The 13,189-nt window shown below is 38.1% G+C and overlaps 1 protein-coding gene across 1 annotated transcript; it reads right to left on the reverse strand.

Moving 5' to 3' along the window:
- Nucleotides 1-634: 634 nt before the first annotated feature.
- phr6-4 ((6-4)-photolyase) lies at nucleotides 635-13,107 on the reverse strand. Its single transcript, XM_019049217.2, has 10 exons — nucleotides 12,615-13,107; nucleotides 11,631-11,776; nucleotides 10,535-10,729; nucleotides 9,359-9,623; nucleotides 8,530-8,658; nucleotides 6,724-6,903; nucleotides 5,584-5,724; nucleotides 4,509-4,660; nucleotides 3,609-3,796; nucleotides 635-1,534 (listed from the first exon to the last, which is right to left on the reverse strand). Exons 1-10 carry the CDS (start codon nucleotides 12,705-12,707, stop codon nucleotides 1,401-1,403), a joined length of 1,623 nt encoding a protein of 540 aa, XP_018904762.1. The 5' UTR covers nucleotides 12,708-13,107; the 3' UTR covers nucleotides 635-1,400.
- Between the last annotated feature and the right edge of the window lie 82 nt (nucleotides 13,108-13,189).

The raw sequence follows: 13,189 nt of genomic DNA on the forward strand, positions 1-13,189 counted from the left end.
TACCTCCCCTACGATTTCCACGGGCAGTATAAAATACATGTACATGAAAACTCCTTCTTTGCAAGAAATCATGCATACTAAGGTGCACGGAGGTCTAATAAATGCTACGGGTCAAGAGTTGTGGGTGAAAAGGTCTGGGTGAAGTATACCGTGCTTGATAAGTCAGTGGGCAAATAGCCCCAGAATCATGATGTATAATCATTCCTAATGAATCATTATTGTCTGTGTTGAAGCCCGTGAGAGCTTTGCAGTTGAAGGACGAGTGGCCTACATATTTTTAAATTCAGAGAGTTCATGAAGAGTCTTGTGTACTCCACTAGCAAAGTCTTGCAGGCCATAACAGTCCAAGTTGCAATTATTTTACATGTTCGTTCGGTCAAATGTGAGAAAAACACATTCAAATTTGAATTTTCGACTAATGACAGTTATTTTTTTCTTCGTGAAACAAGAAGTATTATCTAATATTAAAATAGATATTGATTTTGTGATTGCAAAGCAACCCAGTTAAAATCTTTTTGTCTTCTTTCATTGCGACATGTGTATTGATTGTTTAAATAATTAGATTTTTAGTTTTGAATCTTACTGTTATGCATTCCTTAATTATAAGATTACCTAGGTAATAAAAGAAGAGGAATGAAAAAGTAAAAATGGTTTATTGCTTGATTAACACTTGTGAAAATTTTATAAAGTGTAACAATAAGGAACATATTTTACAGTATATCTTACAGCATATACACACAGTTTTTATAAAAAAGTACAAGTTACATTTGAAATCTAAAATATTTTAGAGTTCATGGAAAGAAAACTAATTTTTGTGCGTAGTTTTAGTGATGAACATATGGATGGCTAAAGTACACCACCGTGGATCTCCAAAATTTAGGGTTTCAACTTACTTACGCCATCTTAACTAGAGGTCACCATGCATCTACTTGCACAATATTACTCATTACATGACTGAAGTTCAATTCTCGACCGTTTTTGAGAAAAAGATAGTGGACGGATGCTTTAGAACCCCCAGGATGTCAAATCATTTGTACAAGTCAGTTTATGGCCTGTGATTCTACATGTATGATGAGGGTATGTGTGTTGTGCGGGTGTGTACGTTTTCCAGTTGTATCTTATAGCTCAGGTTTATATCTTGTGAAAAGGAAAAATACAAGTATACAATTATTACAATTCTAAGTATACAGTGCAATTCCATATAATTGAGAAATGAAAAAATAATAATTAATAAGTGAACCTCACAACAGAAATGAACATATGTAGTGTAACAGGTGAAGCTCATGAACAAGAAACTTGGAGTATGAAATTGATTCATTTAAAACGGCAGCAGCTTACCGGATAATGTTGAATTGAGCATTAACACTTACAATTACCATTTACAATTATTTCCAAACTGTTCAGTTTTTTTTCAGGAACTTTTTTATACCGCTAGCAGCAACTTCAGCCTCTGGTTTCCTCTTGGTGGATCCACCTTTACCTGTCTTAGACTTACTAGACCCTGCTGGGTTGGAGTTTGTCGTTTCTGTATTTTCTGAAAGCAACAAAAAATAGATGGTGAGACAAAAATATTTTTGCAAAGTTGGTGGTTGAAGACATTTAGGCTGCGAGTAGTTTAAACTGACTGATCTAAAGTTCTGGTAGTCCAGAAGCTGCTTAATGAATGTATAGAGAATGGTAAAAATTGTGATCATTACTAACACATTCACTGCCTAATTGGTCATAGTGAACGTTTTTGTATTAGTTGAGCTGGGCCAAAACAGTCGCAGTGCCAGCAGTTTGAGCGACGCACTTCATTACGCAGCTGTGCAATGAGGATGCTGTTTACAGGCCCTCCAAGGAATAAATTATGGAATACTAGTGAAGAACGCAATCGAAAGGAATGGCGTTCGGCGAAAACGGTGATTTGAAGCGTTCCAATTGTGCTTTTCTTCACCGCGAGTTTTTCTGACCCAACAGAGACAATTTTTCTTAAAAAAACTGTTTACAGAGGATATGTTAACCGCTTAAGTACGGTTATGCAAGCTGGTGATTTTTGGGCATAATGCAGAATGAGGAAAATGTACCAAATTTTTTAAGCTGGCTGTGTACGCTACTGTAGACGTGATTTTCATTCGACGCCCAGAAAGGGTAAGATTTATCTTGGCAAAATTTAGAAACTTCAGGGAACCGACTTTGGCATTTTACAAGTTAAAATCTGTTAAATTGTAGAACTTTTGATGATAAAAAGCTCAAGGAAATGGTGAAAAAATTGCAAAAAAATAGTAGCTTTTGATCCATGGAAGGAAATCTCTAATTTGAGTCCAAGCCACTATTCCTCAATACCTGTTACACATTGAATGGACCACTAGACAAAGTACGAATTTAAGCATTCTGATACATGTTTCTTAACCAGAATTTCACGTAAAACACGATTCGCGCAGTGAAAAGTACTGAAATCAACTCCTAACAAAGATATGTATTAACGTTTTTATTTCACATTGGTTGCAAGGATTTTGAACTGCCTACTCATAGGAAACTCAAAGCTCTACTTGAGTCAAATCACGCACTACAACGGTTTTAGCAAGCTTCTCAATCGAGGAATATTCATTTCCCACCATGTGTTGTTCAAACAATAAGTAATTTGCTATAACTGAGCCAAAGCGTCGATATTGGGGCTGCTAGATTTTTGTATTGCAGAGACTGTCATGATGACGTTTAGCTCGCGATGTGAATCACGTAGAGCACTGAGTTTTCATAAGCGGATGGTTTAAATTCACGCATCAAGAATCATTAAATATCTTCGTTAGGAGTTGATATTGGTAATTTTCGTTGTGCAAATCGTGTTCTACATGAAAATTTGGCTGAGAAACATGAATCAGAATGCTGGAATTCGTACCTTGTCTAGTGGTCCATTGTAGTCTTGTAATATTTGGAAATTAATTGCGCAGGATTGGAAAAAAACCTACCATATTGTTATTGTCATCGTATTTTCATATGTTGTGTTAGTATTGATACAATATTTGTTTGATCTATCAGCGGAATAAATGTTTCTCAGAAACTTGGGAAACTATCGCCATAAAGCTATTTGAAAATGATGTAATTCATGCGCAAAATTCTTGCTCATTTCAACTTGTTTTGCGATCTCGCATTCCACACATTTACTGACCCGAATTCGAATGGCCACTTCATTATTATTGGAATACTTAAATCTCCTTATTTAGTCCCTCTTAATTCCTCCTCCTAGTTTCATTACCCTCCCCCAGCCCCATGAAGACAGCAACCACCTGTACCATCCATGTTTCATTCATAGCATAGTGACCTGGATTGAACTGGTCCCAGAAGTGTGCTGCAGCTTGTACCTAGCTTGCTGATGAAGTTGTGCGCGTTCGCAAACAGAGATGATGTTACCTTTGTCATGCCACAGCAAATTTCGGTCACCCTGGTACTTTAACATTCAACTCATGTGGCCCACGGACAGAAATTCACCTCAGAGTTCCATTCATTTTGTCTATGTTGGAAAATCAAGTCGCACTAACTGGCAATGGGTTCTATTCATGAAAATGATAAGTCATTTGAAATGTGTACCAAGTTGAAGAATCTTTTAAAGAAAGTTGGTCTCTACTCACGTTTATTGTTCTTGTAAGCCAAGGACATTCGTTGAATATTGTTCTTGTAGACATTTTCATGGATAACTATTCTTTTAGGGTAATCAACTCCAATGACACAACCTGCTCGTTCCTGCAATGATTTTGGAGCGTTCCAGGGCTCATAAATGTATTCAGAAGGGTATTTACCGAGTTCAGGGACATATTTTCTGGAAAAAACACATAGAAATAAAGGTAAATAAAATGCAGGGTCTTATTTAAGGGCAAATATTGCAACTCAGTGCTTTAAATTGAATGACGAAAAAAATTATTCCGAACAGTCCTATTTGATGTATACTTCATGGTGATTTAGGTAATCAATTTTTATCTTAACAGGGCCAAAAATTGGAATTGTAGTGTATACAAATTACTTTTGCTGGTATCCTGAAGCATGAGTAACGATCTGTTCAGTTTATTGTCATGCTAAAAGAGCTCAAAGTTGAATGCAGTAATCTGTTAAATTTAGTAGTTGGGGGCATATGTCTGTTTTTGGATGCCGTGGGCCAGCAAAAAATGACAACAAACCAACTGAGAAAATTAATCTTATGTGCTTGAAAATAGTGAGATCACATTACTTCTATATGACTCTTGGAAAAACGGACAGCTACTCAATCCAAATTCTCAAAATTGGATTTTGGCACCATTGAAGGAGATGACATGGTCTACCTGAGCAACTAAGTGCGTAAATGATTTCAGACATGCTAAAGGAATCTCTCATGAAGTTGTTGTGCCATAAAAACAAATAATATTTAAACAATCAGTCTAAGCTGAGCACAGTTTTTTACATATGAATTGTAGTCATTCCATCAATTTATTTTGGCTGATTATTTTAATTTATAATTAAGGTAATTAATATTGGCAAAGTTAAAGAGAGAATCTTACTTGATGTAATCGCCGAATTTGTCCGTTTTCTTTCCAAATGCAACTGGACTGTACACTCTAAAAAACTGATGGAAGAAGGCTGACGCCGAAAGCCACATCCAATTTCCAGCGTTTAATGCCCAGTCTGCATCAAGCAGCAGTTCTTCAAAAACCTACAGATCAGATAGATCATTGCTACAATGGTAGCACTAGAACACTTCATATGCTAAAATTGAGAGAGGGAATTGAACTTGCAATTAACACTTCCCTAAGTCTGCTTAGTAGGGTGCTGCAAAATAGGACTTTCTGTACTCCTAGCTTTGAGTTCAGCAAAAGTGAAGTGAAATGGGAAAAGATTTTGATTGAACTTCCCTTACAAATACTCAAAACATAGTCGTTACCAACCTTCATATTCAGATCGGAAAATTATGAAGATGGCCATTGCTGTTAACATTTGAAAAGGGAGATGACGAATGATGATATCTTTCTTCAGAGCATTCAAACTTAATAAAATACTGAGGAAATGTCTCATTAATTCCCATTCATGCAATTCTTGATTGTAATAAACATGCGAATTTACATGTATGAACAATGGGTAATATGAAATCATACGTTGACTACTCAGGGAGGCATATCAGTGAAGGCCTAGTGGATTTCCAGGATTACAAAGTTGTGCAAACTCTCCCCTTGAAGGTGCTTTACTTTCAACTAGAGTGCTAATGAGTATTTCCCTCAGTCGATAAATGATAGCACCAGAGAGAACATTCTTGCCAGACCTCATAACAAGGATACTTGTCAATGCAGATTCCTTCCAGAGAACCCATTACAAGCATACCCGTCAAATTCAGAAAATGGGTTAAAAGTGTTGATGGGCGTTGCTCTATCTTGCAAATATAACACTTTCGGGCGAAGTTAAGAGGCTGAAGCTTTTGAGATGAAATCTTTTGCAAATTTTATCAAAACACACTCACATCTTTCATTCACAGGATGCTGCTAATACAAATAAATGTTGTCCAAATCAAAAAGCCATAAATGTGGTTGTTAAAGCCATTATCAAAAAAAGATGGACAAATATGTGAAAGCAATAGAGACTTACCCCTTGGCCTTCTTCCCATGAAATCCACAAGTCTCCTCTTGTGAGAAAGCAAGCTACAGCATGCCTAGCCAAATGATGAATCCAACCTTCTTGTCGTAGTTGCCGCATGATTGCATCAATAAAAGGATATCCAGTGCGACCCTATACAAAAATGTTAAGATTTTTGTAAAATGTATTTGGAAAAAAGTACATATATGCTAGGGGCGTTCAATAAGTAAGTATCCCCACCTTCCAAAATCTTTAAAAATGGACCAATGTCAGAAAACTTGGGCCAAGAATCTTCCTTAGGATATATATATTAAATTCAACAAAACAATTCGCAACAAAATCGACCATGTGTAGCCTAACGCAAGCCATTTGAACGCACCAAGGCGCGCGCCACTCCTGACGGATCCACATCCATCGCAGCTAGGTATTCTGTTATCACATTTTTGAGGTGATGATTTGGATTTTTCCTGGGTTACACAATCTGCATTGATCATAAAATCACGATGAACACAATAACATGAAACTTTCATTGATAATGATGCCTTAGCATCATGGGCATTAAATACCTTGATTTGTCTGTGTTTTTCGCTTCCTTGAAGTGAAACACCCTGAAATGACAGTGGATGCTTGAAAATTTGTGAAAAGTAAATTCATAACATCCGTATGAAGGAAAATAATTCTGGACAAATTTTACGGGACACATATATATAAGCTCATCGTATCACAGTGCATGGTGCTGCTTGACACCTATGATTGACGTTGAAATCATTATGTTCCCTTTTTCTCTCCTTGAATAATTTTTAATCAGCTTGTTAAGGCAGAAGAAGTATGAAAATTCATGGTGGCGTAGGAAAACTGAAATTAGTGGTATTTTAAAGGCACACCTTGTTCCACAAGTGGGTTGGGTTATATATTATTCTTTTATTTAAAACTCTCTTGGCTACCTTGCTTTTTCATCACATGGGACCATTTAAGATCCTGCAACATTTGATTCCGTCTATTTAAAAAAATAATTCCCTCCCTGGTAGGGGGGAGGGTGGGGGGGGATTAATAATTTTTTGGAACAACATCTTTAAGAATTTTCAATTGCCTTGAAGGAAACTGGATTCCTCAGAGATGTACCATAACACATAGGAACTGTGGAATACTTACAAAGGCCCATGCATCTAGATGTTCGGAATTGGAGTCCCAAGGCACTTGACAACAAACAGGATTGCCTTCCATTTTGTGAAAATTTGGAGTGACTGATGCGACGGTGTAGTAAAACTCCCTCCAAAAAAGTTGGCCGATGAGTGAGGTTGGTGGCTTTGAATGCGGTGCTTTAGAAATAACCTACGGGGATGAAAAATGCAAGAATCTATGGAGGATAAAAGTTAAAATTATTCTGAACTAAAATTAAGGCAATAATTGGATGAATATAACTGAAATCAACCTACTTCCAAAGCTGGCTTAAATAAATTAGAATTTTGAAAAAATAAAAACAATTAAAGGACTACGTGCAAAACGGGCCATTTGGGGCTCGAGGCGGATACTTTTGAGACTTGCCCTATTCATTCACCTAACAATGCCTCATCTTTTCCCAAAGTTTCAAGCCCCCCAAAAATTTTGGGGAGACGCGGCGGGGGGTCAAAGTTAAAAACCGGCAAAATTTTCGCGAATTTATTACTCGAAAACCAAGAAGTTTTGGAAAATGCGGTTTAAACGAGCGTATTCAGCGTGACGAGAGCTTTCAGAAAATGTATAACATCATAGGGTTTTGTCAACTTCAGCTCGAATTATCGCCTCCGAAGCGCCGGAACGCTCAAAAAAGACCCCTTATTTTTTCACGTTTGGGCCGATTTAAAAAAAAGCCATTTTTTTATTTTCGTGAAAAACTGATATATTGTTCCTGACTCTCTGTAGCCCCTCTAGCTCTTTACCGCATGCTGGGGAAATGTTTTGGTCGCGAGTTATAAGAGCGGAAAGGAGCGAAGGTCGGGAAAATCGGCTATTTTAAACTGCGCGCGCGGCGTTGATCGGAGGGAAAACGTCCCCTCCCACTCAGTTCGGCGAATCACACTCCTCTGCCGACCTCGCATTGTTGCCACATGTCTCCTAATCCGTCACCGCGCGCAGTTTAAAATAGCCGATTTTCCCGACCTTCGCTCCTTTCCGCTCTTATAACTCGCGACCAAAACATTTCCCCAGCATGCGGTAAAGAGCTAGAGGGGCTACAGAGAGTCAGGAACAATATATCAGTTTTTCACGAAAATAAAAAAATGGCTTTTTTTTAAATCGGCCCAAACGTGAAAAAATAAGGGGTCTTTTTTGAGCGTTCCGGCGCTTCGGAGGCGATAATTCGAGCTGAAGTTGACAAAACCCTATGATGTTATACATTTTCTGAAAGCTCTCGTCACGCTGAATACGCTCGTTTAAACCGCATTTTCCAAAACTTCTTGGTTTTCGAGTAATAAATTCGCGAAAATTTTGCCGGTTTTTAACTTTGACCCCCGCCGCGTCTCCCCAAAATTTTTGGGGGGCTTGAAACTTTGGGAAAAGATGAGGCATTGTTAGGTTAATGAATAGGGCAAGTCTCAAAGGTATCCGCCCCGAGCCCCAAATGGCCCGTTTTGCACGTAGTCCAATTTCTGGAATACGGTTTAGAGAGCTTTTAGCTAACTGTATTACCTATCCAATAAGCCTTGTTCAGCTTATGTAGCACAACAATTTGCATTTCAGACTTTTTTCATGTACACATTGTGCTTTTCCTGCAATTTTACAGGAAGTCAATCTGGTATCTGTTGCATGCAACCCATTTTAGTCGCTTCTGTAAGTTTCTGGAACTCTTTCTAATTTACTTAGGAACATGGCTCACAAAAAAGAGCCACAGTCACTCCTTGTATGAGTGATAAGGTTCAAGAAGCAAACCCTGCGGTTAGCTTTAAAGGGTACTCAACGTTAGGAATGCTATAAACTTACATCTTTAACTTTGTAGTAAAAAAGCCTGGCTGAAACACAACCGAATTTGAGGTATGGACTAAGAACAGTTGTACTTGGCTCCAGGCTGTTCGGAGAGGTATTAGGTTTTTCGAATTTGCACACCCACGCCTGCAAAGGATAAAAACAGGCAGATAAAAGTCAATACTTTTAGAAATAATACATTTGTGCCATGAGTAGGGTGATCCAGCCGATCAAGATGGGATACTCGCAGAGTTGCAAGTTTATTGCAATTTCTCAATTCCCTGACCCTTCCCTGACTTTTTGGAAAAATTCCCTGACAACTGGCACCAAAATTCCTAGACTGATTTTAAATAAAATAAAAATAGGTTGGCTGTAGATTCCACATTAGGAATATAAGCCAGTAAACCAACAGAAGAAGAAGAAGAAGAAGAAGAAGAAGAAGAGAAAGATAGGTTAATTTGAAAACAGCAATGCAAACATCGAAGCACCGCAATTTATTATATGTATGAAGTTGAAACTTGCAAATGACCCAATATGACCATTTACATACTGTCTGGGAATATTGAAAATTATTCTGTGCCTGAATAAGAAAAATCTGGGGGAAAAGGCAGAAAAAATCTGATGAAGACCAGATAGGTATATCGGTCCCTTCAAGTTGAACTAGTGCACCAATGACGGATTCAATACTTCATCATTGACTGCTTGTGTTCTAAACAACTGCAATGTCCATCCAGTATAAAACTTAAGTTTCTAAAGAGTTCCATGTCAATTAGGCTTACTGGCTAGCTCTCTATATAAATATTGTAGTGAAGAAAATGTATCTTAAAGAATTTCAGTTATAGCTTGCCTTATCACTTAATTTTTCTGCCAATCTAGCGAGACCCTCTGTTTCGCCACCCGGAAATTTTGTCGGATGCAAAGACTTAACATCAAGCCCAAACTCGGCAAGAGTAGGGACATTATATTTAGCTGCAGCTAAATCTTCAGGTTGGGCTTCTTTTGGTAAGGCATTCGGAGCATCCACTGGTTTTGGAGGGAGTCCAATTGAGTCGACGACGGTAGTAAATTTCTGATATGTTAATGGTGCTTTTCCCAAATTTTTTTTTATTATTCTGTAAAAACCAAAAATGTATGATTGCACAGTAAAAAAATAGGACTTAAGATAATCTAAACAAGAACAAGAATAAAACAAACCAGTTATACAATCTTTGCGTATTATTTCATGTGAGAGAGATCGCAACACTGGGGAAGATAAATAATTACTAGCTTTTTTGTCATGGGGAGCCACAAAAGCACATGATTCTTGAATGAAAACACCTAGAAAGGAGAGGACCGCATTTGGGGGACTCAAATTCCAAATGAAGTTCTCAGGTGTTTAGGACTAAACCAATCAACGGAGCAGCTGATCATTTTAGCAACTTCTCTTTGACTCAAGATTCTAACTGTCCAGTGCTGCGTTGATAAATTTCAGAAGTTCAAGGAGTGTTTTGAAAGGTGAAAACCCCAGATTGGAGCAATTTTTTTCGTTCTCATTGATGTAGATGTCTCCCACCTGTCCAACTTCCAATTATTGTGGACTAATTTCTTTTCAAAGGAAAAGAAGTCATCCCAATGATGTATTGCCTTGAACGGTTCCTCCTATGGCCTTCATATCTTTCGATTTCATGGAGCATTTTGTCTGCCTTATACACTGTTTTGTTCACGACAAGTAGGACATTTGATCAATGCCATTTTGATGGATTAAGGCATAAGGCCAGTTAAACTTCAGTATCAAAAACAGCAGGAGATATCTCCAGGCATGTCATGGATGTAATTTCTTCTCAATTGGACATTTTTTTCTCTAGCACCCGGATCCCCACTTAACTTATGTTTCACCCCATCCAGTTCATTGGAGTCTTCTCTGACTCATTTCGCGCTATCCATTCCTGTACTCAGGTCTCTCCTGCTGTAAGTCTGGTGATTAAAATATATTAATAATCTTTGTATTTAAGTACAGGGTAGAATTTAGCTAAAAAATACTCACATTTCTGGGTTGTATAAAGTGTGTGAAACTGATTGAAGAACTTTGACACCAAACTTTTTAGCAATAGACATCACTGATGAATCTCGTTTACATGCATAAGGTTCTATGTCAGATTCAAAGGTTAGTAACTTCACATTCCACTCTTTCAAGAGTTCAGGAAAAATTTCCTCTGGTTTCCCGTGGAGAACGTACAGCCTAAAAACAAAATAGGTGACAATGAACAATGAGGCCCGACTTCGATAAGAATTGAGGTGTCACATCGAGGGCCAGATAGGTGTGTTTCTTGAGGTGGTCCAAATTAGGATGGAGTGCAAATTTGACGATGTCGAAATATTTTTTGGTCCTACACCCTTAAACAGATCCACATAGTGACGAAAACCCTCTGCCTTGTTTCAACTAAATTTGATAATTCAAGCCTGTGCCGGTGAATCTTTTTAAATTGAAGAACACTTTTTACTAAAAACATTGATTTTCCAGAAATTGATAGGTACAAGTCGGGGAAAAGCTGAGGTCGTATTCAGCTTCAGCAGCAAAAAATACCCCTAAATAACCTAATAGCCCTAGGTAAAACAAGCCCTATTAGATACACTTTTAAAACATTTCTTCCGGTACCCTTCAGTTTAGCAGTGAAACATCCACGTAAGGTTTATATGGTTGTTGCATGTAATAAGTCTCACATACTTACCTAAGTAAGTCTGCATCTGAAAAAAAGGCCGAAATTTGATAGGTGTTTCTGATGTATTATTGTGCACAGGGTCTGAAAACGATGACTACTTTTTTCTGTCTTGTAAGGGTTTTTGCAGAGATGAATTTTCCTTTAAAAAAGAGGAGTTGCCAGGGAAAAGTTAATTTTGGGAATAATCCTGACAAAATAGAGAAAACTGGTTATCATTTTTGGGCTCAGTGCAAACAAGCACAACAAAGTCATCCATTGCATGTTGGGCAAGAATTATAAAAAACAGAGTTATCCCTAGAAAATCCTCTTTCTACAGGCAAATTTGATTGTACGGAAACTTCTGATGATGCTCTCTTGCTCTTTGGCATAAAACTGACATTGCTTCTTATGTACCAGTAGAAAATTGACGGAAAACCTTACCTGGTGCCAATCGCACGAAAACTTTTGTCCAAGTCTTCCAGGGCTTGCTGAAGAAATCGCCATCTGTTGGGGCTAACTCTCATGTATTTTCGGAAATATGGGTCAAGAATATACACAGGGCGAAGAATACAAATCTCTCCAACATTCTGAAATAAACCGAAATGTAATCCGTAAGTAGGTTGGACAAGTATAAACCTTACCATGGTAGCAAAAATTGTTACAATACACAATGGGTCACTAAACCTTTTGTTTTTAATTTAATATTCTGAAAATACCAGGTGAGTAGACAATGTGGTGATTTCTTTGCATGTTTGGGGAGCCAAAATCCCAGACCAGTCGGCTTTTAAAAAGTCCGGGGACTCCTAAGAATTTCAAACGCGTCAGAGGGCGGGTAAATGAAGGCAGTGAAGTACTGCAGCAATCCAAAAACTATATCCTCTGATTTCCCACTCATGTTTGTTAAAATAAAACGTATTTCAATGTGGAACTGTTGCTTGTTAACAGCTACAGATGACATGAATGGGATTTGATTATTTGATTTTGAAGATATGGTTTCGACTTTCCTATTGTTTCCATATACAAGGAGTAGAAAGATATTCGACGGAAGTCGTAGAAACCCGTGTTTGCTTCTGATTGGTAGAAGATGGCATCATCCGGTCCGGCACGGAAGCAGTGTATTTTAGATCTGCGGGAAAGTTGCGCATTTTGAAGTACTAACAGCCCACAGAAAATAGGGCTTAATTTGCAGCATTATCAAGGGAAGCAACTGAAACAACTTTACCTGACGACTTGTTTGCTAGATCCTCGCTCAAATGTAGTGGTGCAATTCTATGATTTCAACTAATAAGATTGGCTACCATCTCAACATGTGATGGATAAGCGTTGGCAAATGATTGTGCTGAGCAGTTAAAACACTTGGAAGAAAAAAATAGACAAGGCAAAGAATGAAAGAATACTTTCATGAAGAACAAGAAAAATTATTACTTTCTGGCTTTCGATTGCGGCAATGAGAGCTGGATTATCATGCAACCTCATGCCCTTGCGAATCCAATGGATAGCTGTCCCTCTAGCTGCCATGCTGCCTATGACTCCGTCTTCGATTCTTTCACCTCTGGTTGAGAATTAAACAACATGTAAAATTTCCTAGTTCGAGCTAATAACCGCGGTTGGTTCAAAGTGGTCTCTTACGATGATTGCATGATGATATGACACATGGGGCTTGGGGACAGAACAGGACAGGCAATACCAGGGACCATGAGGTTACTAATCACTGGTCGTAGTCACTATTCGTAGCTGTTGAGAACATGAGAAAGCGAACTTGTTCCACGCATGAAATATATAGTTGATAATCAGAGGATGCTTGATCGGATGGAGCAAATTTTTAAGACAGAATCACATTTTAACAGAAGGTAAAACTTATTAAATGCCTGCCAGTGTAGGGAATGTTTACTTCTGCAGACTTTACTGATACTGTTATCACTGTTGTTGTCAGATAGTGCTGAAAATCAGTTCATCTCCCTGTTTGAACCTTAGAGTCCGATGTAAATCGTGAGGCAGCG

Source organism: Bemisia tabaci, chromosome 1 (assembly GCF_918797505.1).
Source record: "Bemisia tabaci chromosome 1, PGI_BMITA_v3".
In the NCBI taxonomy this organism is placed as follows: domain Eukaryota; kingdom Metazoa; phylum Arthropoda; class Insecta; order Hemiptera; family Aleyrodidae; genus Bemisia; species Bemisia tabaci.

What these genes read in the sequence shown, in the direction of transcription:
- phr6-4 (XM_019049217.2), bottom strand. Translation starts at nt 12,707, where the DNA reads ATGGCAGCTAGAGGGACAGCTATCCATTGGATTCGCAAGGGCATGAGG. An exon ending in TTTCGTGCGATTGGCACCAG is followed by an intron (nt 10,730 to 11,630) that starts GTAAGGTTTTCC and finishes TTTTGTTTTTAG; the next exon opens with GCTGTACGTTCTCCACGGGA. An exon ending in CAGAAAAATTAAGTGATAAG is followed by an intron (nt 8,659 to 9,358) that starts GCAAGCTATAAC and finishes TATCCTTTGCAG; the next exon opens with GCGTGGGTGTGCAAATTCGA.